The following is a 22,901-nucleotide window of genomic DNA, read 5'->3' on the forward strand; positions in this document are numbered from 1 at the left end:
TCTGTTCAGTCTTAGCACTTCTTCGGTACTTTTGTGCTGGTTTTGAAAGGTTGATTTCAATGACTTGATATCAATAAACAAAAGAAGTTTTAAAAAATTCCAAACAGTTTCCAGGAAGGTGTAATTCATTATATAATTTGACAAGTATCCTATACTTACCAAGTATCATGTTTAATCAAACTAAAAATCACTTTACTTCTGCAGTAAGGTTGTGATTTCAAGTGTATGAATCACTAGAAATAGCTCTTAATTGTAAATTATCACGTAATTTTGCATGATGAGGAAGGCACGGGTATTTCAAGCATTCAGTTTTTATTTGAACCTCAGTAGAGTGACTGGGAATGTTCTTGCTGCTTTCACTAGGTTTGGAAGCTGGTTCTACATCCCAGTCTTTGGAAAACTAACTAATCAGGCCAGCATATGTAATTTTCCAAATCAAATAATAATAAATTTTTTTGTTAAAAGAATAACTGAAGAGCTCTTCCAAGCCTCGCTCAGGGCTAATTGCCTTAATTTTTTCATTGACTTCTATAAACAAGAAGGAACTGCTCGAGATAAGCAGCCTTTGTCACCAGTCCCCCGTTAACACCGTGAGAACATAAAATATGTGAAAAACTGAATAAAGGCAAAGGAGCACTGGGATATGTAGAGAGCATTTGTGGTGGGGATGAGGTACCAAGCCATCCCACAAGGACCAAACTTCAGGGAATACTTTCTGCCCTCCCCCTGTTGACATCACTACTGCCCTTGGTCTTCTTCACCATGAGATTGACCTGCTCATTCCCTGCACTAATTCCCAGATAAGGGCTGCTCTCCTGAACAACAGGATAACTGTTCTGTTTCCTGCCTCCCTCACTTCCTTCAGGCTTGGTAATTGCCCACTGTGCAGTCAGAGCAGCCAAGGCTGCCACCAGCTCTCGCGTCCTCAACCCCTTTGTCCCTACTGAGGAGCAGCAGCCCCAGCAGAGCAACTGCCCTGTTCTGCCGCGTAAATATTTATTCTGACTGCATTTCCTGGAGCTGTGTCCTGTCATGTTACCCTGCCTGACACTGGCACTGGTGCTGGAATGGTTGAAGTCCCCCTGAAGTTCAGCACCTGTGGTCATGTTGCTTTCTCCAGTTGGTTACAGAAGGCTTCATCCATTTTCTTTGCTCTTATGGTGTGTAACAGGTTCTGACAGTGTCCCTCTCACTGGCCTCTGTTCTCATCCCTGCCCTTGAGATCCTGACCAGTCCATTGCTCATTCAGCAGTGAAGTTTTAGGTCTGTAGTCTTCTTTTTGTGGGGAGTGCAGTTGTTCCCCTTCCAGATGATTGCACCAAAGAGTCTCTGTCCACCCACCACAACTCTGTGATATCAAGGAAGTCACAGTACTGGAAGTGTGCCCAAATCTGCCTGTTTCCCACCCAAATCCATGTCCAGGCACAGAGAAGGGGCCCTAGGTGTACCACTTTCTGCACAGAACGAGTCACAGGACCACGGAACGCTTTGGGTTGGAAAGGACCGAAAGATCATCTCGTTCCAAGTGGACGATGCAGTTGCAAACCACACTGAAAAGCCTCTCTCCCTGGATGCTTTATTCCCCAGCCCCCATTAGACCTCCAGCCCCAAGCTAACCATACTTGAAGCCCTTGTCACGGGGTCAGCAAGTCTGGCACTTGAGATGTCACCCCTCATCTTCTCTGAAACCCCCTCTGTCCCCAGCTGCCACCGTCCTCAGAGTGGCTGTGGGAGCCTCAACTGCATCAGCTGCTCAGCCAGGTGTTGACCTGCAGGATGCATCTGCTTCCAATCAAACCTTTCCCGTGTCTGCAGGGTCCAGAATTTATCTGATCTTTAATTTCTAGGAGAAAAAGGATGATTTCATAATGACATGCCAGTGTGAATTTATCCAATTAAGGATGAGTGGCTTAAATAAAGTAGGTATCGCTGGCATTTTATGTACTTTCACATAATTCATTTAATTTGCTCTACTGGAAGCAATGAATTTACAAAGAGTAACAGTATTCCTTAATGAATAATTTTAAAACAAGCAGTTAAATAAGGAAGTAGATTTTATTTTTTTAAATAGACTATATTTGTTAACTAATCAAAGAGAAGTATAAGCAGATTCTTCTTGAAACCTCTCTGGTTAAAATCAGGTAAAAGGAAATCAAAACAAGGCAATAATATTAGAATGTTATTGTTTTGAACTTCCTTGGAATAAGGAGATAACCTCCTTCCCTCTAAAGTTGTTGACCTCTTTGCAACTGCTAATCATCAAAGACATAGCTGTTTTAATAAGATAGATGCTAACTTACAAACAATATAACTAATTTATAGAAAGAAACTTACTTAATTGTGCAGCTTGTAATTTCATGCAGATTTTTAAACTGCTGCTTCTAATCCCTAACAGAATAAAAGGAGGAAGGTGGGCTGATTAAAAATGAAAAAGAACAGAAAAGAAGTGACCTTAAAGATTTTGCTCCTCACAATCATGGAAACAGTAGATTGCATCATTACTAAAGAAAAAAAAATGTTTTAAACACCATGTGGCTGGAAAAGTGAGTAACCCAAATCAAATCAACCCTTGCCAGTAAATTAATGCTGCTGGTTTAAGTAGGCTTATTCCAACAGTAGAAAATGCTCTTCCGAGAGTGCCAAATTCCTCACCAGCTGTCCCTCTTCCAGCCACCCCTGCTGACTGGGAGAATTCCTTCCCTGTGTTCCCAGTTCCATTCTCTACTCCACTCTGAAGTAATGCCATAGTTTTCACTTTTTTCTCTGCTTAGTGCAGCCTGCATTCCAGATACTTTTCCCAGCCAACCATGCAGGAGTTCCCTCACAAAACCTCTCCTATATGAAAAAAACTGATGTGCAGAGCACTTTTTGACTTGTTTCAGTGCCAAATAATTATAAGTAGTATTGTCATATATAAATATGAAAAATTGTAATGCTGTTGACTAGATCTAAGAGGAAGAGAGGGTACATGAAACACAAAAGGGATCAACTTAAAGCTGGAAATTATTTTCTTGTGTGGTGGGTTTATCACTGCTCCCACACACCCAGCCACTCTCTCATTCACTGCATTCGGTAGGAGGGGAGAAGGAGATAAGGTAAAAGAGCTTTTGAGTCAAGATAAGAACATCTGGCTGGAACCAGCTGAAACTCTGTGGACCCAGCTGTGGCTTCTTCCCCCAGAGAACACCACTGTGCCTTGCTGACAAAACCATTCCAGTGACACCCAATCCACCTCAATAAAGCAACATGCAAAACTTCACTCAGAAAATCTCTTCAGCTGTTTATCCTCTACTGAGGTGAGTTCAAAACCACAGCTGGAAGCTCAGAGCTGCTCTATGTAAAAAGAGGTTTCCCGAAATGTGCTCTGGAAATGCATTCCTGATATGTAACAAAACTTTTCAAAGGCATGGACACTTCTGTTCCCAACAGAAGCGGAAGAAGCTGCTAAAAGTCACAGTTACAAACCCAGTCGACATCAGTGGTCATGTGGTACCCCCTGGTAGTAACAACACCAGCAGAAAACTTGGAGATTAAAATGCAAACGGTACAGCCTTGGAATCTGCCCAGTTTTCTGTCCAGTGTGCTAAATCATAAGCCTTTATGAAGGCCATTGTGAAGCAAATGGCATTAGCCAAAGGCTTAAAGTAAATATACCACACTTTTGTACCTTACCTCCAGTAGCTTTCGGGACTCAGCATCAATTCTTAAATAAGCACAGAGAAGCACAAAGGATTAGGGAGAAGCTGCAATGAGAGGCCTTTGAGAGGTTGGTTTCCCTCCTTTGGAAAGGACCTGCTCTGTTTTGGTTGCTGTGGTGCCCATGGGGTTATGGCAGCAAACAGAGCTGAGAGACCCAGGCTGGCAGGAGAGTTCAGCCCAGAATGGGCACCGGGGTCCCACACACCTGGTCTGGCTGGGACAGCCCCAGGCTGCTGTCAAAACAACCCATACAAAACACACAGGGACTTCCCATTCCACCCGGGACAGCTTCAAGGTCTTAGTTTTGGGGTGACTTTTATTTTGTGAGATTTGACCTTCTTCGCAGAACGGACATTGTAATTTTTAACCAGGAAACAGAGGAATAAACTGGCCAGAATGCTTTTGCTTGACTCTGACTTTCAAATAAGCACAAAGAAGAATAATGATAAGGAATGCTTATGTTGTGCATGTTATTGTATTTACTTGTGCTTCTGGAACATACCTAGAGCTATAGGCATATAAGCCCCCAACCCTGAACAACCAAAATTCCTGCCCTAAAAAAGGGAAAAATTAGGAAGATTTAAGATGCCACCAGAGTGTAAAATGATGTAGTTTTTTTACTGAACTTTATTTTCATGTTTCTAAAAAATCAGGCTTTGAGATGCCATGGATTTCTCCTTGAGACAAATTCAGATGTGACTTAGAAGTAAGTCAGGAGTAAATGAGGCTCTTACATTTTTTCTCCAAAACAATGTAATGAAAGGGGAAGAAGCTGTACAACTATAATAATTCATGTGGCAACAATAGATCTGACTGCAGCAGGCAAAACAAGTTCTTTAAACCGTGCATTGCTGGGAACAATAGGAGCTGAAAAATGCAAAGAAAGAAGATCATTTTTCCATGTAGTTCTTCTGCTCCCATTGTCTTTCTTCTAGTGACTGTGCCTCATCAGCCTAAATTGTTGGTTTCAGTATGTTTTCCCAGTGTCATGTAGGGTATTAACTGTTGCTCCTAGTGAAACTGAGATGACAAGAAGAACATTAAAGTGATCATTTCATTTTGTCCCCAAAGATGAAAAGTAAACACAGCATGCTCGTGCATGTAGAGATCCTGTAGAGATTCTGTAGTGCTGGAAGTTATCTGAAGAATCTCTGTAGGTGGGGAGCAGGGAAGTATTGCTGTTCTAGGAAAGAATTTTGGCTCACTGTCTATAAATCAGTGCAGTTCAAGCCAGTGAAAAAAAACCAGCTTCATAATAGAATAGAGGGACAGTAGAGTTGTGGACACTTAGATACACCCAAAGCACTTCTTTGGTCAAATAGAATACACAAAAATAATCTCAGCTGCATAGGATTTCAAGATGTTAATCTGAAGACGATTACAGAAAATGGCTCTTTGTCAGGCTTCCTTGACAGAGACCCAGAGAAAGCAAACACATAAACCAAATGTTCCTGTCATGCCCGTGGGTTTATAAGGAAACTTTTCTTTGGTGATTTTGCATTGTTAAGGGGGCAATTTATACCTGTATCTATCTGACAGCAGATGCTATCATACCTTAATCTGACACTAAAACCAGCCTTATTTTTCTCTTTCTGATGAAACATAACAAGGTATGTGTTTGTTGTGTACAGGTCTCTCTTTGTTAAAATAAGTTATTTTCACGTTGCAGGTCTTCCAACTATTGGCTCAACCGCATCCAGTCGTTTCTCTACTGCAACGAGAACGGGCTCCTGGGAAGCTTTTCTGAAGAGACTCACACGTGCACCTGCCCCAATGACCAGGTGGCCTGCCAGGGGTTCCTGCCCTGCACGGTCGGGGACGGCCCCGCGTGCCTGAGCTGTGCCCCCGACAACCGCACGCGCTGCGGGAGCTGCAACGCCGGCTACATGCTGAGCCAGGGGCTCTGCAAGCCCGAGGTGGCCGACTCCACCGAGCACTACATCGGCTTCGAGACGGACCTGCAGGACCTGGAAATGAAGTACTTGTTGCAGAAGACGGACCGGAGGATCGAGGTCCACGCCATTTTCATCAGCAACGACATGCGCCTCAACAGCTGGTTCGACCCCTCGTGGCGCAAGCGGATGCTCCTGACTCTTAAGAGCAACAAGTACAAGTCCAGCCTGGTCCATATGATACTGGGCCTCTCTCTTCAAATTTGCCTGACTAAGAACAGCACCTTAGAGCCCGTCCTTGCTGTTTATATCAACCCTTTTGGGGGCAGCCACTCTGAGAGCTGGTTTATGCCTGTGAATGAAAATAATTTCCCAGACTGGGAGCGGACTAAACTGGACTTACCCCTTCAGTGTTATAACTGGACGCTGACTCTGGGGAACAAGTGGAAGACATTTTTTGAAACCGTGCACATCTATTTGAGGAGTCGAATAAAGTCAAATGGTCCAAATGGCAACGAGAGCATCTACTATGAACCCCTGGAATTTATTGATCCCTCAAGAAATCTGGGCTACATGAAAATCAACAACATCCAAGTGTTTGGCTACAGCATGCACTTCGACCCAGAAGCGATTCGAGACTTGATTTTGCAGCTGGACTACCCCTACACTCAGGGCTCACAGGACTCAGCACTTTTGCAGCTGTTAGAGATTCGGGATCGTGTAAATAAACTTTCTCCACCCGGCCAACGTCGTCTGGACCTCTTCTCTTGCTTGCTCCGTCATAGACTCAAGCTGTCTACCAGTGAAGTGGTGAGGATCCAATCTGCTTTGCAGGCCTTTAATGCCAAATTGCCAAACACAGTGGATTATGACACAACCAAATTATGTAGTTAACCATAAATGTGAAGCACAACACAAAACCTTGAAGGAGTTTTTACAGTGCTTTTGTGGAACAGTTTATGTTTGGAAGAGTAAATTTAAATTGTCTTTTCAATATCTGTCTTATATCAGTCAATACTGTTGGATGGCAATTTACACACATGAACTTGCTGAAAATGAATATATTATACCTGCAGTTTTGGTTTATGAATGAAATAAATACTGACACCAGTCTAGAAGACATTCTACTTTTTACAATAAATTTCATTTGTAATTTTATATGTTCCGTGGCAATGCTTTTGTGCATTACATCCTCTAGAGGGAACATAGAAGGAGACCAATAAAATTTTGTAGCTGAACAGTTATTACAAAGAAACGCTGTGGGATTCTCTTTTCTTACACAAAAGTAGTAACTTTGATACACTTTTGTGTGTGTTGAACTCAGGAGGGGTAGGTAAAGAGAAGAGATTGACTCCAGATTTTGGGAGAAACTGTCAAAAAGTCAAAGCCATAGGATTTTTTATTTTTAGGATGTGGATCTAAGTGTTCATGCTGGCCTGAAGTGACAACTGTAGCGATGCTTTACATGCTCCACCTGAGGCTTGTCCTTCCCAAGGTGCTTGATGTGACACCCAGGCATCAGAGTGATCCCATGGAGTGTTTTAGGATGGGCAGGAGGTTGGAACTGTGGGATGCACAGCGGTGGAAGGCTGCATTAGCTCTACAGGAGACAGGTGAGAGGCTGTCTTTGCAAATGATATTACCCCTGTCACAAAAGCAACAATCTTTTCCAGCCAAAATGCTTTTCAGAAGTCTCCCCCTGATCCTTTGCTTTGCATATTTACCAAGAGAATCGAGCATGAGCACACATTGACTCCTCCCAAATACATGCACTATAATATTCAGAATTCTCTGTTCTGAACTGCTCACCTAAGTGCAACCATGCTGCTTAGATTCAAATTAATGTTAAAAATTTCCCTGCCAATGCTGCTGTTTAGTAGGTGGGTACTTTTTCCCATTATTTTCAGTGCAAGGTTTTTCAGTTTTTAAAACATATCCCCTTTTACAGATACAGGACAGCCATTGAAATCCAGTTTATAAAGCTGACAGTGCAAATTATTAATGAAACAAGATCAGTTACCGAAACTAATTAAATGTGAATGGCTGTGGATCAGAATTAGGTTCTTTGCTACTTGACACATCCCAGCAGAAAAAAAGCACATCTGAGACAGCAGGAGCTTTTGCTGCCTCTTGCAAGAGAGCAGAACAAATGGCTGGACTGCCAGAAGTCCTTGTTAGTAAATACAGGGTAAAATGAAGGAAATTGATACAAAGTGGTTCGGTAGCACCTCCTTACATCCAGTCTGAATCTGGATCACAGATTTAAAAGTCAGTTTATGTTTTTTAAATGGGTAAGAATTACATAAAACCCCATCATTTTATGGGCAAGCACAGAAAGCAAAAAACATTCGTGCACAATTTTAGTTCAGCCAGACTTCAATTCACTTCAGTGAAATTCACTTCATTCATTTCGATTTGTTATATTACAATGCCTTTTGAGTTTAGCCTAATCTGAGCTTAAGGTGCACTCCTCACTTCCAGCAAGACCCCAGCAGCACAGGGGAGGCCACGCCTTATCAGTGAATGTAGACAAGGTGAAATGCAAGGGCAGAAACTCTTTAGAAAGCTAGGGGAAGTATTTTCCTTAGTGATTCCTGTCTCTCCTGACTTCAATAAATATTTATCTGCTTTACTATTTCACTGCCACCCATTTGGATAATTCCTCAGACCTTTTGTATACTAAGAAGTCACTCAGAACTAAAATTAGCGTGGTTTTTTTTTTTTCTGGAGGAATTAACCTCTAGATGAATTCCTGTTTGTTTTCCTCTGACAGCTTTCTTCTGCTGATAAATAATGTATCTCAGCCCCTCTTCTACATGTCCAGATTTTGGCTTGCTCTTGCATTAATAAGATCTTCCCAGTTAAAATTGTCAGTGTTCCTGTTTTCATCTTCAAGTCTTTCTTTTGCTCTTTTTTTATGTCTTTGGCAACTATAACTTGCAAAATTAGATAGTTGGATTTTGCTGCTCAGTACGTTGTGTAGTCTGTTCAAACAAATGAAAGACTCTGATGTTATAAAATGAACAAAAAGCAAAAATAAAATTCCTCTCCTGCTTATAGAAAGTAAAAGTTACGATGGAAGTGTGGGCCATGATGAAGCATTTGCTTCTCTTCACTAAGGAAAAACACCAATTGTCACAGTAAATGATCTGAGGCGTCTCCCCCCACACCTTTCACCCTCCTGCTTAAAATTTTCCCCTATGACTGTTTTTGCTTTTTTGGCTGAGTTGGGTTTGGGTTTTTTTTCTGCATATCTTTCTCTGCCAAGATTTAAAGTTCTTCACTGTGCACAAATATGTCCCTAATAGAAGGTCCAGATCAGAAGAAGCCCCAAAAGTGAGACATCATTAAATAATTACACAGCATGTTCATTGTGTTGGACTGGACTAGTGGAAGCCACTAGCTTTGTGCCAGATTTCCTAGGTCACTAGTCACGGACTAGTTTTGGATTTTGGAACCTGTAGGCTCATGGAGTAGGGAGAGTTTCTATTTTACCAGAACTGGATTCTAGAAAGATAAATATGATAGGAAAAACCCTGCAAGTATATAGTGAGAAAAAAAAAGGCACAGGTTTATCTGGTTCTCAAAGAGGAGACCATGGTATTTCCCTTTTGGCATCTTTTCCAATTGGAATCTTTATGTGTTCTCAAAAAAGAACTTCGGGATGCTTTTTAAAAAAAAAGGCAAGTCTGGGTAAGTCAAATCAGGAAATGACTTGATCCATAAGAAAGTTTTGTAATAAGATATGAACCCAATGGTGGAGGAGGAAGAACTGTGGCTACATCCACGTGTGCTCATTTCCATCTGGGCACTGCAGATAATATTTGGAGTGATCAGATCCTGGTGCTTCCTGCTGGCATTCACCAATGCTGTTATTACCTGCCATCATAAACTGAAAAAAAAACCAAACCAAGGAAATTACGGTAATGGAGAATCACAGAATCATGGAAATGCAGACTGGTTTGGGCTGGGAGGGACCTTAGAGCTCACCCCATTCCACCCCCTGCCATGGGCAGGGACACCTTCCACTGGCCCAGGTAGCTCCAAGCCCCATCCAACCTGGCCTTGGACACTGCCAGGGATCCAGGGGCAGCCACAGCTTCTCTGGGCACCCTGTGCCAGGGCCTGCCCACCCTCACAGGGAAGGATTTCTTCCCAATATCTAATCTAAACCTACACTTCTTCTGTTTAAAGGCACTCGCCCTTGTCCTGTCACTGCCTGTGTACCTGTACCCATGGAATGGCATCATGACAACCCAGGACAATATTCAGAACAAATTCTAGTGACTACAGGGTTGATATCCAGATAGTTATTAATTAGAGAACAGTCATCATCTTGCTTAAGTGAAGGCTTCTCTGGCACAAAACCCTTCTAACACTCTTTTCCAAGCAAATCCAGTTCAGATCATGTCTGTAGTGTGGGAGCCAAGTTAATATCTAGAAATTCTATCGTGGGAAGAGACTGCAGTAAGGATGGGGTACCTGATCACTACCTGGGAACCAGAATTAGGTTTCCCAGACTGATCTAAGTCTCTGGGTGACAATTCAGAATGCAGAGGCTGAATTGAATCATATTAAAAGCACAGTGAACATGAATGAACTTTCATTTCTCTCATTGCTTGCTGAAAAAAATATAGGCAGGAAGAAAATGTGTCCATATTCTAGTGGCTGGAGGTGGAGAGAGGTGTAGCCACGTTTCAGGGTCTTCCTTCCCAAAATTTGAGGGAGAGCCTTTGTTTGCAAAGGTATGCATATGCTGACTGCATTTCTTGGGAAAGTGCTTATTCGGCAGGTACCTCAAGTCAGCAAAGAGGCAAAAGCCAAAAAAAGTCAGTTTTCCCAGGCTGAGTAAGCAGCTTGTGCAGGAAGGAGGACAGAGAAGGCAGGAGGGGGCTGAAACTGTCGGAAGGTCTTTCCTCTGAAAACGCAGCACGTATTTCAGGGACAAAACAAAATGTCACAGGGAGGAAAAGTGATCCACGCCCTCCTCACTGCTGTGCTGGCAGCAGGCAGGCAAATGGGATATGGTGAAGGATCGGTGTTTTACAGTCCAGCAGCCAGTGTTTCTTTGGCAGGGAGAGGACAGAATCTGAGCTACTGTGCCAGCACAGGCACCCCTGTGAGTGGGATCACCCTCTGGATGGTGCAGCCAGGGCTCCTGCCAGGCTGGGTGGAGTGCCAGGGAAAGGGGGGAAGCCAGGGAAAAGTAGAGAGAGGAAAGGAACCAAGATCTCATTTGAGTAGGCTTTTAAACAAGCTAGAGAGCCTGTATGCCCCATTACAGATAAAAGCAGAGGCAAGATCTGCCTGGGTGTGGGTGAGGTTTGGGAACAAGGAATGCCATGGCTCCTTTTTAATGAGAGTCAGTGCTGGGAGATGTCGCCACCAGAGCAAGTGCGGTGTTACTGCTGAAGTGCAGGATTCACTGGGACCCAGCAGGGCAATTTATGGGGCTGCATGACTGACTTTGGGGTCTACTCACTCAGCTTCATTCTCTAAGCATGAAATCTACTCCAGAAGCCACACATACCTAACACTTTCTGCATGCACAGACCGCAGGTGGAGCCACCTGCAGCCCTGGGTCACAGTGGATAAAATGTCAGCTTATCCACATGGCAGAGGAGTGCATGGATTTCTGACATTTTAGGTTCACCAATTTGGCAGCGTGGCCACACCAGAGATGACACTGCTTTGGGAGCAAGTGCACGTGGGAGAACAGGGTCATAAATTATTTCTTTCCCTCCCAAGCCAACAACAGCAAGGTGTGAATTGTGGCTAAAGAAACAGTTTTACCTCCCAGAAATGGTGAAACTTTTCCTTCCCTGCAGGGTTACTCCTTGGATGGTAATGTGCATCTAAAAGCATCAGCATATCTTGTCAACACACTTATATGTTCCCCTATTTTAGGGCACATTTAGTGCAACGTGCAGATATGAAGGGGAAATACAAGAAATGCCAATGTTGGTGACAATAGGTGCTGCAGGATTGCCCACTCTCTGGGCACACCTGCACGAGGCTTTGTTTGTGTGCCTATGATCTGCTCTCAGCACACAGCAGACAGAAAAGAGCTTAAAACCACCTGGGAGGCAGAGATAGCTTTGCTCTGAAAACAATGCTCCCCTAAGAAGGACTAATCCAGAGCGTGACCACCTTTGAACACATTCCAAGAGCTTTCTCTTTTTGGAAAAGGGCTTTTTGCCAATTCTCAGCTGACAGGGAAGACAGAAGAGGAGGAGTAACACAAAGCGAGGTATGTACACATCAAACCGCGATTCTGCGGCGGGGAGAGAGGGGAGAACAAAGCGTCTTTGAAGCGCTTTGGGATCCCATCACAGCTGTGTAATTTGCTCCAAGAACATTTAGGTACCACAGGGATAACAGAAGACCAAAAAAATGCAAAGATCAGGTACAATCGCTGAGCATGAGCGTGACAGAAGAAAACCCACCATAACTAGTTCTGAACACACAAATTTTTGTCTTACATCTTCCACTCGCTCTCAGCAACTTTAAGGATTAAACAGGAACAAGAGAATGGCAAGAGATAATTCATGGTGTAAACACGTGGAGCTTCTTTCACGTGCCCTTGCCATTGGGGCCCCTCATGTCCCCCTCAGTTATTCCCTTTACCTGGTGTGTGTTGGGCCGTAACTCCTTTGCTACAAAATGAAGGCATCACAACGTGGGAGAACTTTATGGTTGTGTAAGATGTCCAAATAGTTTTAAATAGCCATATGTCCTGCTTATCATTATAAATTTTCCAAGTAAGTCCTTCCTCAGCATCAACCAAACCAAACCAAACCAAACCAAACAAACCCCAAACAACCAAACATAAAAAGACCCCCCCCCAATACAATATAGACAATTTCTACAGGATTAGACAGTAATTCTACCATGTATCAGCTCTCTGAATTTTTAATTTTTTTTTTTAACTGGTTTTGTACCACTGTCTTTCTATTAATTTAATTCCTCTCTTGCTGTCCAGTGCTTAATGCTTCCGTCCCAGAATCTGAAGGGACTGGTCTGACAGCTTGAGATGTGAAAGTTCTGGTTTAACAGCAGGACATCAGAGAGCATCACAGCTACCTTTTTAATATTTAGATGTGTACAGTTAAGGTGAAGACTGTGCTGCTAAGCATTTTAAAATGCTGACTTGTCAGCACAAAGTAGAAAATGGAAATTCTTAGCTATGGATTTTATCCAGGCTCCAAACATTAAAGCCTCTGGTCAATCAGAATTTAGTTAAAAACATGTAGAAGTACCAAGCATTTATTTTCATACATTATTTCTCAGCTTTAACAGACTCAGAGAGCAAAATGAACACATGAACTGACTGAGATTGAAAACATTGGTGCTATTTCTAATAAGCCTTTGGTAGAATGGAATATATTGATGACAATTTTTTTTTTCCTTCATTGGAAAGGCACTATTCTGTCATATTCTCTTAGAATAAATTGGAGTAACTACATTCCTTCACTTCAACCCAGATATATCTGAATTTTTTGGTGTGAATATTTACTAAAGTAGCTGGATTCTACACACACACGTACACACACATAGTCATTGAACTGCCCAGTTTTTTCTTTAAGAGACAACTTTTAATGTCTTTGATAGAGTTGAGAAAAGCTATTCTATAAAGAACTTTGGCACACTGAGCAGTAATCCCCCTGGCAAGTGTAGATATTTGACTTTCAGGTTAATAGATGTCATTTCCACCTAAGCACTGGGGGAACAGGCAATTCTTGAGCAGGTGAAGCTGCTTTGTAAGCAAGTCCTTTGTCACACTGCTACAGGTAACACACGTTTCAGGTGGCTGAAGCCATCCCTGCTCACATGGAGGCATCCAGCTGGTAAAACTTATGGCATCTGTAATGAAGGCTTTAAGACAGAAAAAAGCCTTTCTATTTGCAATAAAGCTCTGAAGGGCAATTTGGACATCTCAGTAGCCTGCACCTGTCCATCAGCAGTCCAAAGGTCCAAGGTTCCCAGCCTAGGTTAGATGTGTAATGTAGGGCAATGTGAATAATCAGCCCAAAACTGCTAAGGCCATTATTGACAATTCCATTGAGCCTAGGGCTGTTTTCTAGGAAAAAAAATCTGCACTGCAAGTGAGAGACAAAGAGCAAAAAAAGAACAAAAAATGAAAGAAAAAAAAAGAAAAAAGGAAGAAGAAGAAAAAAAAAGTTCAGAAGTGATTAAGGCCCACATTTAGCCACAGCATGGAATCATGGAATCCCAAAACGGTTTGGAATCCCAGAATGGTTTGAGTTGGAAGGACCTTAAAGTCCATCCAGTCCCACCCCTGCCATGGGCAGGGACACCTTCCACTAGCCCAGGTAGCTCCAAGCTCCATCTAAGCTGGCCTTGGACACTTCCAGGGATCCAGGGGCAGCCACAGCTTCTCTGGGCACCCTGTGCCAGGGCCTCCCCACCCTCCCAGGGAACAATTTCTTCCTAATATGTCATCTAAACCTAACGTCTGTCAGTTTGAAGCTGTTCCCCCTTGTCCTGTCACTCCAGTTCCTGATGAATTGTCCCTCTCCAACTTCCCTGTAGCCTCTCCAGACCCTGGAAGTTGCTGTGAGGTCTCCACACAAGCTTCCATTCTCCAGGCTGAACACTCCCAGCTCTCTCATCCCAGTTCCATAAGGAACTCCATGGCCTCCTCTGGACTTGCTCTGAAATTCAGCAAGGTGTGATGCAGCTGCGCCTGGAGACCGCAGCACAGTCACACCTCAAGGAAACATTTTTAACACATTAGGAGAAAATGTAAAACCTCCTTATGAAATATGATGTTTGGATTTATAACTGAGTTCCCGCTGGTAAGTTCTGGGAAATTTCCCTAAATCAAATTAAACACAGGGAGCTCAGCTGGCCTCATAAATCACCTGTCTGAACCAGGCATGCTTCAAGTGATGCACGTCCAAGTCAGGAAGCGTGACAATAAATTTGATGACATGAAATGAGCCTGTTAGGCCTGGATAAAACTGTCAACAGGCACTTTTTGTACCTTTCCTAGACAACTACAAATGAGGCTTGTTTTTGTAAAATGCTGGATGAAATGTCCACATGTGCAGCTACAGCCCCATTGGATCTTATTCACGGCAATGAAAAGTTTTCTGCTCAGAGAATTTTGGAGGTTGCTCCAACATTTGAACCTGAAAGTGTTCAAATGAATATCAGGTCTTGGATATCTCCTTCTCCAATGTCTGTGCTAGCAGGCAGGAGGGAACTAAACAGGAGTGTAGTGTGATTAACACAAAGATGGGGAAGGGTTTGGAGCATCTCTCTGGTGAGGAGAGACTGTGGGAGATGAAAAAACCAGCCCATGGCAATTATTAGTTGCTTCAGTTATCATTCAAAATCTTGTTAGAGACAACAATAAAACACACATTAAAGCAAAGAATTAGTTATCAGCATGTTGGAAATCTTACCAGAGTAATCAGAGAATTAATATTAGTTCAGAACAAATTGTTGGAATAAAAATAAAGAGTAGAATACTATTACACAAATAATAATAATAATAATAATAATAGTAATAGCAACAATAATGATAATAGTTAAACTCATTTATGAGATGAATAGCTAACTCATCTAATAGCTAAACTAGTGGCTTCAGGCAATAGTTTGTGGTGGGAGGAACATCAAGTTGTCAGTATCCTATTTGCTTTGCTGGAGAAATAGGATGTGACACATTCCCCACCAGCCCCCAGGGACAGGCTTGGTATTTTCACTTGTTGTCCAACAATTTTGTCCACTTTTCTCTTCCTTCGTCGGTGTGAAGGTTCCTGCCATAAGTGAATTCACTGCACGTGGTGCATTTTGCATAAGTTAAATATTGGGGATTTGTTCTCTTTGTTACCTCTAAATTGATTTTGTCCAGCTCCAGCTGGAATACACAGCACAATATAAACACCTATGTCTGGCTGACATGCTAATAAAATAAATAAATGATATACTGCAGCAGGACTTTCAATGCTCCCCTGGTCTACCCTATTAACCCCAGAGGACACATTAAAAGCCCAGCACAGTTTCAGGTTTTTCAGTGGGACTCTGATGGCCAAGTTTCCATTTAGAAGGATGTTGGCTTGCCTTTGTTTTCATTTCCAGAGTGCTTCATTAAGCTCACAAATGTTTAATTAAGTTTTATTAAATGCATTAAGCTGAGAGTAAGGAGCTGCACTTTGCACACTGGGTGAAATGGACTCGGTGGAAAAAGCCCATTATCAAGAGTGATCAAGATTGATCTGTGAAGGCTTAGGCCAATTTGTAGCTAGAGGGAGGCTGCTTTTTACTTGCTGCTTATTTAAGGGAATTAACCATACAAGTAAAAATAAATCACTGTTTTGATTAGCCACTTTTTCTCTTTCTTTCTTTTATTATTTTTTGATTTCCTTGTAGCAAATGTCTGTTCTACCTGTTAGAGACAGGCTGGACTGACTCCTTTAGGAAGCACTGATGTTTTGCCAGCTCAGGGATTTTACTGTAAGGCTGATGAGACCAGATTTGTTTTAAAGTCCAGGTCTTGGAAAGCTGTCATTGAGTGAGTCTTCATTACGTGCACACAAAAACCTCCATATCCTCAAGGCTAGAAATAATTGGTGATATAATGGGAATATTGTGGGGAATAGCCTTCCAGGTGGCATGTCCCATACCAGGCTTGAGCTAAAAGAAAAATCCAAAGATTTTTAAGCAGCCAAAGCCTTCTGATATATAAAAGTTTCTGAGAAATAAACCCTCAAATTTACGTGGCTGACAAAAACCATCTCACTGTCTTTGCCCTGGTTACAACTGACATCTGTGGGTGAACCTCCCTGACTGGAAAAATTAAAAACAATACACTAAATTAAACAAATGCTAAATCACAAGGCAGTTTCATGCTTTTTAAGCCAGATTCCAAGGATCAGATCCTTGTTGTTTTTCTCATCATTCTTAGTATGTGTAATTTATGCTAATATATAGCCCTGATTACTGATGTTTTGGTTTTTTTTTACTTGGAAGCTTACAACTAATCAAAGAACTGTTGCTATCCTTGGCTGAACTTTAATTTTTGTACTCACAGAGTTGTATGTGCCACAACATCTTGGCTCCTTGAGAAGATACTTGTTTTGGAAAAGAGTAAACTCAGCGTATCCACCATTTTTGTCTTTGTTCCTATGTGCTTTGTGCTAATTGGAACAGAACCTTAAATTGAATTAATTATTGTATCAGTTGGGCACCAGATCTACACCAAACAGAAGAACTATTTAATTTGTTAGTGAAACTCTACCATACCCCTGCTTTGAAAAGAAACAAAGAGTGGGGAAGGAATTGGGAAAAGCAGCCCTGCAATATCCAAGGGAGAGAAGGAGGGGAGAGGGTGCTCCAGATTGCCCTGCAGAGTTTGGGGAGACCGTGGCGGGGCAGACACCCACAGTGCAGACACTGAAAGCCTCAAGGTGGGTCAGGGAGGGTCAGGCTGGATATGAGGGAAAGGTTCTTCCCCCAGAGGCTGCTGGGCACTGCCCAGGCTCCCCAGGGAATGGGCACGGCCCCGAGGCTGCCAGAGCTCCAGGAGCGTTTGGACACCGCTGCCAGGGATGCACAGGGTGGGATTGTTGGGGTGCCTGTGCAGGGCCAGGGGCTGGACTGGATGATCCTTGGGGGTCCCTCCCAGCTCAGGATATTCTGTGATTCTGTGAAAACCATGATTAATCAGTAGGTCACTTTGCCAGAAAGCTTAACTCTAGTCATAGAATCCGAGAATCATGGAATCATTTAGGTTCGAAATCCCCATTCCTTAGATCCTAGTGTCAAACAAGCCTGTGGACAGCACTGACACGGCTCAGTGGGACAGCTTTTCCAGGGGGAGAGAAGGGAAGGGTGAACCATGTGAAGTAACTCTTTGGCCTGTTCAGAACCTCCTCACAAGACCTGCTCTCACGGTCCAGACTGAAAAAAACTCACAGAACCTCAGGGCAGAACTTGCAGGAGCACTTGGCATTTTGTTGAACTGTGTGGTGAAGCCATTCTGGGTAAGAAGTTATACTGGGAGTAGGGGTAGCTTGGCAAAAGATAAATCAGAATTTGGGCAGAGCTCAGCTCTTACCTCCTCCCCTGACCTCGGAGAGACTAAGTTTAACTACTTATGTGACACATACGTTTAGGTATCAAGACTGCAGAGCCCATTTGTCATGTAAAACATATCTCTTTTTGGCTTCTAGACATTAAAACCTGCAGTTGATCAACACTACAGTCAGGAGTACAGACTTTGGAGTCTTTTGCATTGTGCTTCAGGACTTACAAACATTTCTGCAGCATGACATTGTTTGAAAACACAAAAAGCAGTTTACACAGTGCACCTCCACCCGAAAATTCAAGAATGACATAATTTGCAAGTCACATAGGGTAGAAGACATATGGTTTATATACATAAAATATGTATATCTTTCCTATCCCGCACCTTACATCCTACACCTTGCATCCCACAATTATTAAGATATCTCCAGGTGGCTGACACTTGAGCTAAGCAGAAGGCATTAACCTGTTACCTTTTCGTCCTTGTTGACTTTTTCTCAGACATTTTTGGATTAAGATTTCCAACTCCCAAAACAGTTGGGATCTTAACCGTAGGACTGCAAACACCGAGGGGTGAAGCAGAGAGCACGAAGAGCTTCCATCAGGTTCCAAATGAGAACCTGAAGGGGTGTGGGAGAGTCAGAACCTATTAGAGACACCTCTGCTTGTGAATGTTGTTGTATTTAAAGCTGCTGCAACTGGAGCAAACACGCAGGAACTCCTCTGCTGCTGCTGCTGCTGGAGGCTGGGAGACCTGCACACCAGCACTTCCTGGCTTTCACGGGCACTGAATTCAAATTCCAAGGAAGAGTCTCTCACTTTCCTCTTCCTCTATGAATCACTAAGCACCATTTGAGCCTGCAAGTCTTGCTTGAAAGAATCTGCATTAATTACTACTCATCAGCCTTAAATATGGTGACAGCTCCTGTTGGCAGCACTGTCTATTTTGTGACCACCTTTTCAGCTCTGCTGTCAGATGGAGATTTTTTTCTCGTCCCCAAGAAAACAACCTTTCTCTGTGACCAGCTGCTGAGAACAAACCTCCTCTCCCTCCCCTCCCCAGTCCTGAACACGCCATCCTTATTTCCTTGCCAGTGAAATTCTGTCCTTATAAATAGGGCTCAGGCTGGTGTTAACAGACATCAAATTTTAGGCTGCTCAGAGGACAGAAGGTATAGACTGCTTCTCTGATTTTCCTCTTGGTAGATATTGTGATCCATCTGTCAAAATGTTCGTAATTTCCCATGACTGTCTGTGGTTTCCCTCTCTACAGAAATGTTTCTTGTTGCAGAGGTTTGTTTGGAATTCTCTCTACCAGCCAACCCCCTGTGAAAATCCTTTCTGATGGAGATGTTATTTAACATTTTTTTTTATTGTTTCTTGAGTAATCAAAGTCTATAAAAAAAGAGCTTGGCAAGCTATAAAACAAAACATCTTCTACCATCCCTTTTTCATTAAAAAAAAAAATTAACCCCTCCCAATTTTCAAATAACAGCACCCAAAAACCTATCAATATAGCTGAAGAAGAGTAATTATTGCCTGAGGAAAAAACCCCAGTGCCTGAATAAGACACCTCTGAAAGAGAAGAAACAAAGACTCATAGAGAATTAAAAGGTTTCAGAGCCTAAACAGTAGAACCCACAACCATAAACACAATTTAGTGTAAATGGCTTCATTTACACAATAAAACCTGAGTCTCTAAGTGAGAGAAGTGAGAGAAGATTTAGAGAATAAAGAGTATGGAAGGGAGGGAGGGAGGGAGGGAGGGAGGGAGGAAGGAAGGGAGGGAGGGAGGGAGGAAGGAATTCGGAAGGAATTCGGAAGGAAGGAAGGAAGGAAAGGAAGGAAGGAAGGAAGGAAAAGGAAGGAAGGAAGGAAGGAAGGAAGGAAGGAAGGAAGGAAGGAAGGAAGGAAGGAAGGAAGGAAGGAAGGAAGGAAGGAAAAGGAAGGAAGGAAGGAAGGAAAAGGAAGGAAGGAAGGAAGGAAAGGAAGGAAGGAAGGAAGGAAGGAAGGAAGGAAGGAAGGAAGGAAGGAAGGAAGGAAGGAAGGAAGGAAGGAAAGGAAGGAAGGAAGGAAGGAAGGAAGGAAGGAATCAGAGAAATTTCTTTTAAAACAAAACAGGGGCATATTAATTCTCTCTTCCTCTGCTCATTTGCATGGGTACAGTCACAGATGTGTGAAAACAGCAGGATCATTTTTTACATTTTGAAACCTTTAGCCTCTGTCCTAAACATCCTGTGCAAGTAAGGAAAACCCAGTAGTACGTCCAGTGACTCAAACTGCCCTGATTGCTCCTTTTAAGTTCGTAAATAATGATGCAGAGATCAGAGTTATAGATCAATCCCACTGGCAAGAGCAATTGGGACAAGGAAGGATACTTATATGAGACCAATTACCCTTCTTTTTCCTTTTGCTGGCAATAATGTCCAGCAGTCAGAGTACATAATTTGACATATTCTTCTTTATTTAAGTTTCTATCACTTTCTGCACTTGCTTCCTATTTTCAGCCACTCTATCCTTTGTCTTTGTCCTAAAAATACTTGACTTAGAAGTATGAGCAGGAATCTCCCATATGTCATCGCTTGGCAGCAAATCCAGAAGAGAGAACCCACTCAGAGGGAGTAACAAGGAAGCAGCATAAGACACCCTTATCCTGAAGTACTTTTGTTTTAACGTGCTTCTACTGAGAAAACTGAGAATTTAATTTGGGCTTTATTACAATGCTGCATCATTAACTTCCAAACACCTCTAGAGCTTTTCCCTGATTCTATTCTTAAACCTGGAAATAGACTGCCTTAGCCTTGAGTTCAGGTGCAGCGTGTACCTCAGTCTCATGCAGCTGTTCTACTTCTCTTCCTTTAGATGAATGTCCTACTTTTCCTCCTCTCTTCTTTTTTTTCTTTTTAAATTTTTTTTGTTTGTTTCTCAAATGTCTGAGGTTAAATCATCTGTACTAATTCTCATTTGCACAGTTAGCAGAGGGCTGAAGGAAGAGGTCAGTCGACAACTATGTGAGCAACAGAGATGGTTAACAGAGAACAGAAATAAATTTCAGGGATGCCTTCCATTCTTTTTCATTCCACGTTGGAGAAGATTTTAAACCTTCAACGTCCTAAACCCCAACATCATTTTGCAAAACCTAGACTTTGCTGGGAGAGTTTTGGTTTTCATTTCATCTTCACCACCAGTTATTTTTACCAGTACTACTACAAGGACCTCATAAAACTTTCAGTGAGAAAGGCTGTGTCAAAACAGAGAGAACTCCACGAGGTATTTAGCTTTCAATGAAATGGATTTTTCTGCTGCAAACCACATTTTCTGACTCGCCCTGGTGAATGAGAACAACTGCCATGGATGTCTTCCGTGGGAAGATTTAAGAGAGTGTGCGTGCCACATGTATATTCACCTTAGTAACTCCTTGTTCTTGTAGTAACAAGATCTTTCTGATTCTCTCACCAGACTCTACATCATCACCTGAAATGGAAGCTGGGTGTCAATGCCAAGCTCGAATCAATAAAGAGCTCAAGTACCTGTAGTGGTGCCAGAGGTAATGTTTCAATTAATCTTTCAGGATTAATGTCTGCTTCATTTCCAGGAAGTCCAGAGGGGTACGTAATGGACCCATTTTGTGCTGGTTGAATAGGATGAGAAAAATGTCGCTTCTGTAATTTGGATTACACAACTGCAGGAGGATTTGGGTGGGAGAAACACCACCCTCAGCCAGGCTGACGATGGGAAAGAGCAGTGAAAAGAGCAGTCCCTTTTTAGTCTCTTTTGCAGCCAGGCAGAAAAGCAAAGGAAAATATTGTGCCTTCACTGTGGTACCACCAGCAGCACAGAAATTTGCTGCAAATTCAGCCTGAAAGTAATCACTGCCCCTGGTGACTGGTGGATTTGTTGGAACTCTCAAGCTGATCTGCTGTCAAGCTCGGGAATATTTGGAGTGGCATCTAGCATCCAAATCTCTTGGAGAGAGGGACAATTGTTGAAAACTGTTGGGCATGTCCAAGTCCATGATGGTGTCTGCAAAAACCTGGGCCCTGTGAGCTCTATAATCGAAGATATAATCAACTCATGGAGTTCTGGAATGGTTTGGGTTGGAAGGGACCTTAAACCCCATCCAGTGCCACGGGCAGGGACACCTTCCACCAGACCAGGCTGCTCCAAGCTCCTTCCAGCTCCGGCCTCCCTGTCCTGCAGTTGTTTTTATGGGAGTCAGGAGATTAGAAAGTGTCGGTAGAGGATGGAGAGGGAGCTTTCTCCTGGCATTGTTGAAAGCACCGCTATTACTTGGTGATTTCTTCCATTGTGAACAAAGGAGTGCAATGATTGTTTGCCTGATGCTCAATTGTGGTTTTGTCAATACAGAGCTCTCACTTGCCAACAACTAAGAAAGTATCTCATTAACTCTTTTTTTCTGTACTATTAAACATACTTGAGTCTCTCTGCTCTGCTGTTAAGTGAAATAGCAGGAGGGCTCCTTGTTACTTCATTCATTGTTTAGCAACAAAGCCCTGTAGGGGTTCAAACGAGTGGATGAGTGGCACAAGAGGCCCCGTTGCTCCAGCACAGCCCTCTTGTCACAGCAAAACACTCGAGGTGCTGCCTGCGAGCAGCGCGCTGGGGCTGCCACTGTGCAGTTCAGCCCTGGGGGCTGTCGGGGCTCAGCAATTCAGTGCAACCCATTGTAAGGCCACACAAAGCAGGCAAATGCATCCGGGGTGGAAGAACTTCTCTGCAATTTCATGTTGATCCATAATGAAGGCTGTTCATCAAGAGTAGAAAACTGTGCGTTTCTTAAAGTGTTTAGAGTTCATTTTTCGAGATCCTGTGTATTTCTGAAGAAGTCACAAATGGTTTCGGGGCTACAGCATCCCTTAGAGTGTCTCAGCCTTCCATTGCTTTGGGTCTAAAACCATGACAGACAAAATGGTTGTTTTCTCAAATATTTATATTTAAAAAAGAAAGAAAAAAAACAAAACAAGGAAATTATTTGATATAATCTGAGAAAAAAAGAAAAACTTTCAGAAGGTACCAGAATCCACCAATGCAAGAGTAGCACATAGGCAGAATATTCTTGCTTGAGATTCATTTCCCATCTAAAGCTGTTTGGAGTAGATGCCAAAGCCTGGCACGTGAATGGTTGATGGGGGGAGCTCGCAGAAGACACACAGACATTTGTTGAGAGGATTATTTTGCATGATGCATTTCCATGGGCACAGGAAATTTTATTAAGAACCAAACTCATACCAAGGC

At 42.7% G+C, this 22,901-nt stretch overlaps 1 protein-coding gene across 5 annotated transcripts in view; it reads left to right on the forward strand.

Annotated features, from left to right (window-relative positions):
* The window catches only part of BRINP3 (BMP/retinoic acid inducible neural specific 3), a 208,498-nt gene extending 201,652 nt beyond the window's left edge, over positions 1–6,846 (forward strand). For all 5 annotated transcript variants that reach the window (XM_048312900.1, XM_048312902.1, XM_048312904.1 and 2 more), the window contains one exon: positions 5,369–6,846. In XM_048312900.1, coding sequence (XP_048168857.1) covers positions 5,369–6,485 — 1,117 coding nt within the window. In that variant the 3' untranslated portion in view covers positions 6,486–6,846. The remainder of the gene's footprint in view (positions 1–5,368) is intronic.
* The last annotated feature ends 16,055 nt before the right edge of the window (positions 6,847–22,901 follow it).

Source organism: Corvus hawaiiensis, chromosome 9 (genome assembly GCF_020740725.1).
Source record: "Corvus hawaiiensis isolate bCorHaw1 chromosome 9, bCorHaw1.pri.cur, whole genome shotgun sequence".
Classification (NCBI taxonomy): domain Eukaryota; kingdom Metazoa; phylum Chordata; class Aves; order Passeriformes; family Corvidae; genus Corvus; species Corvus hawaiiensis.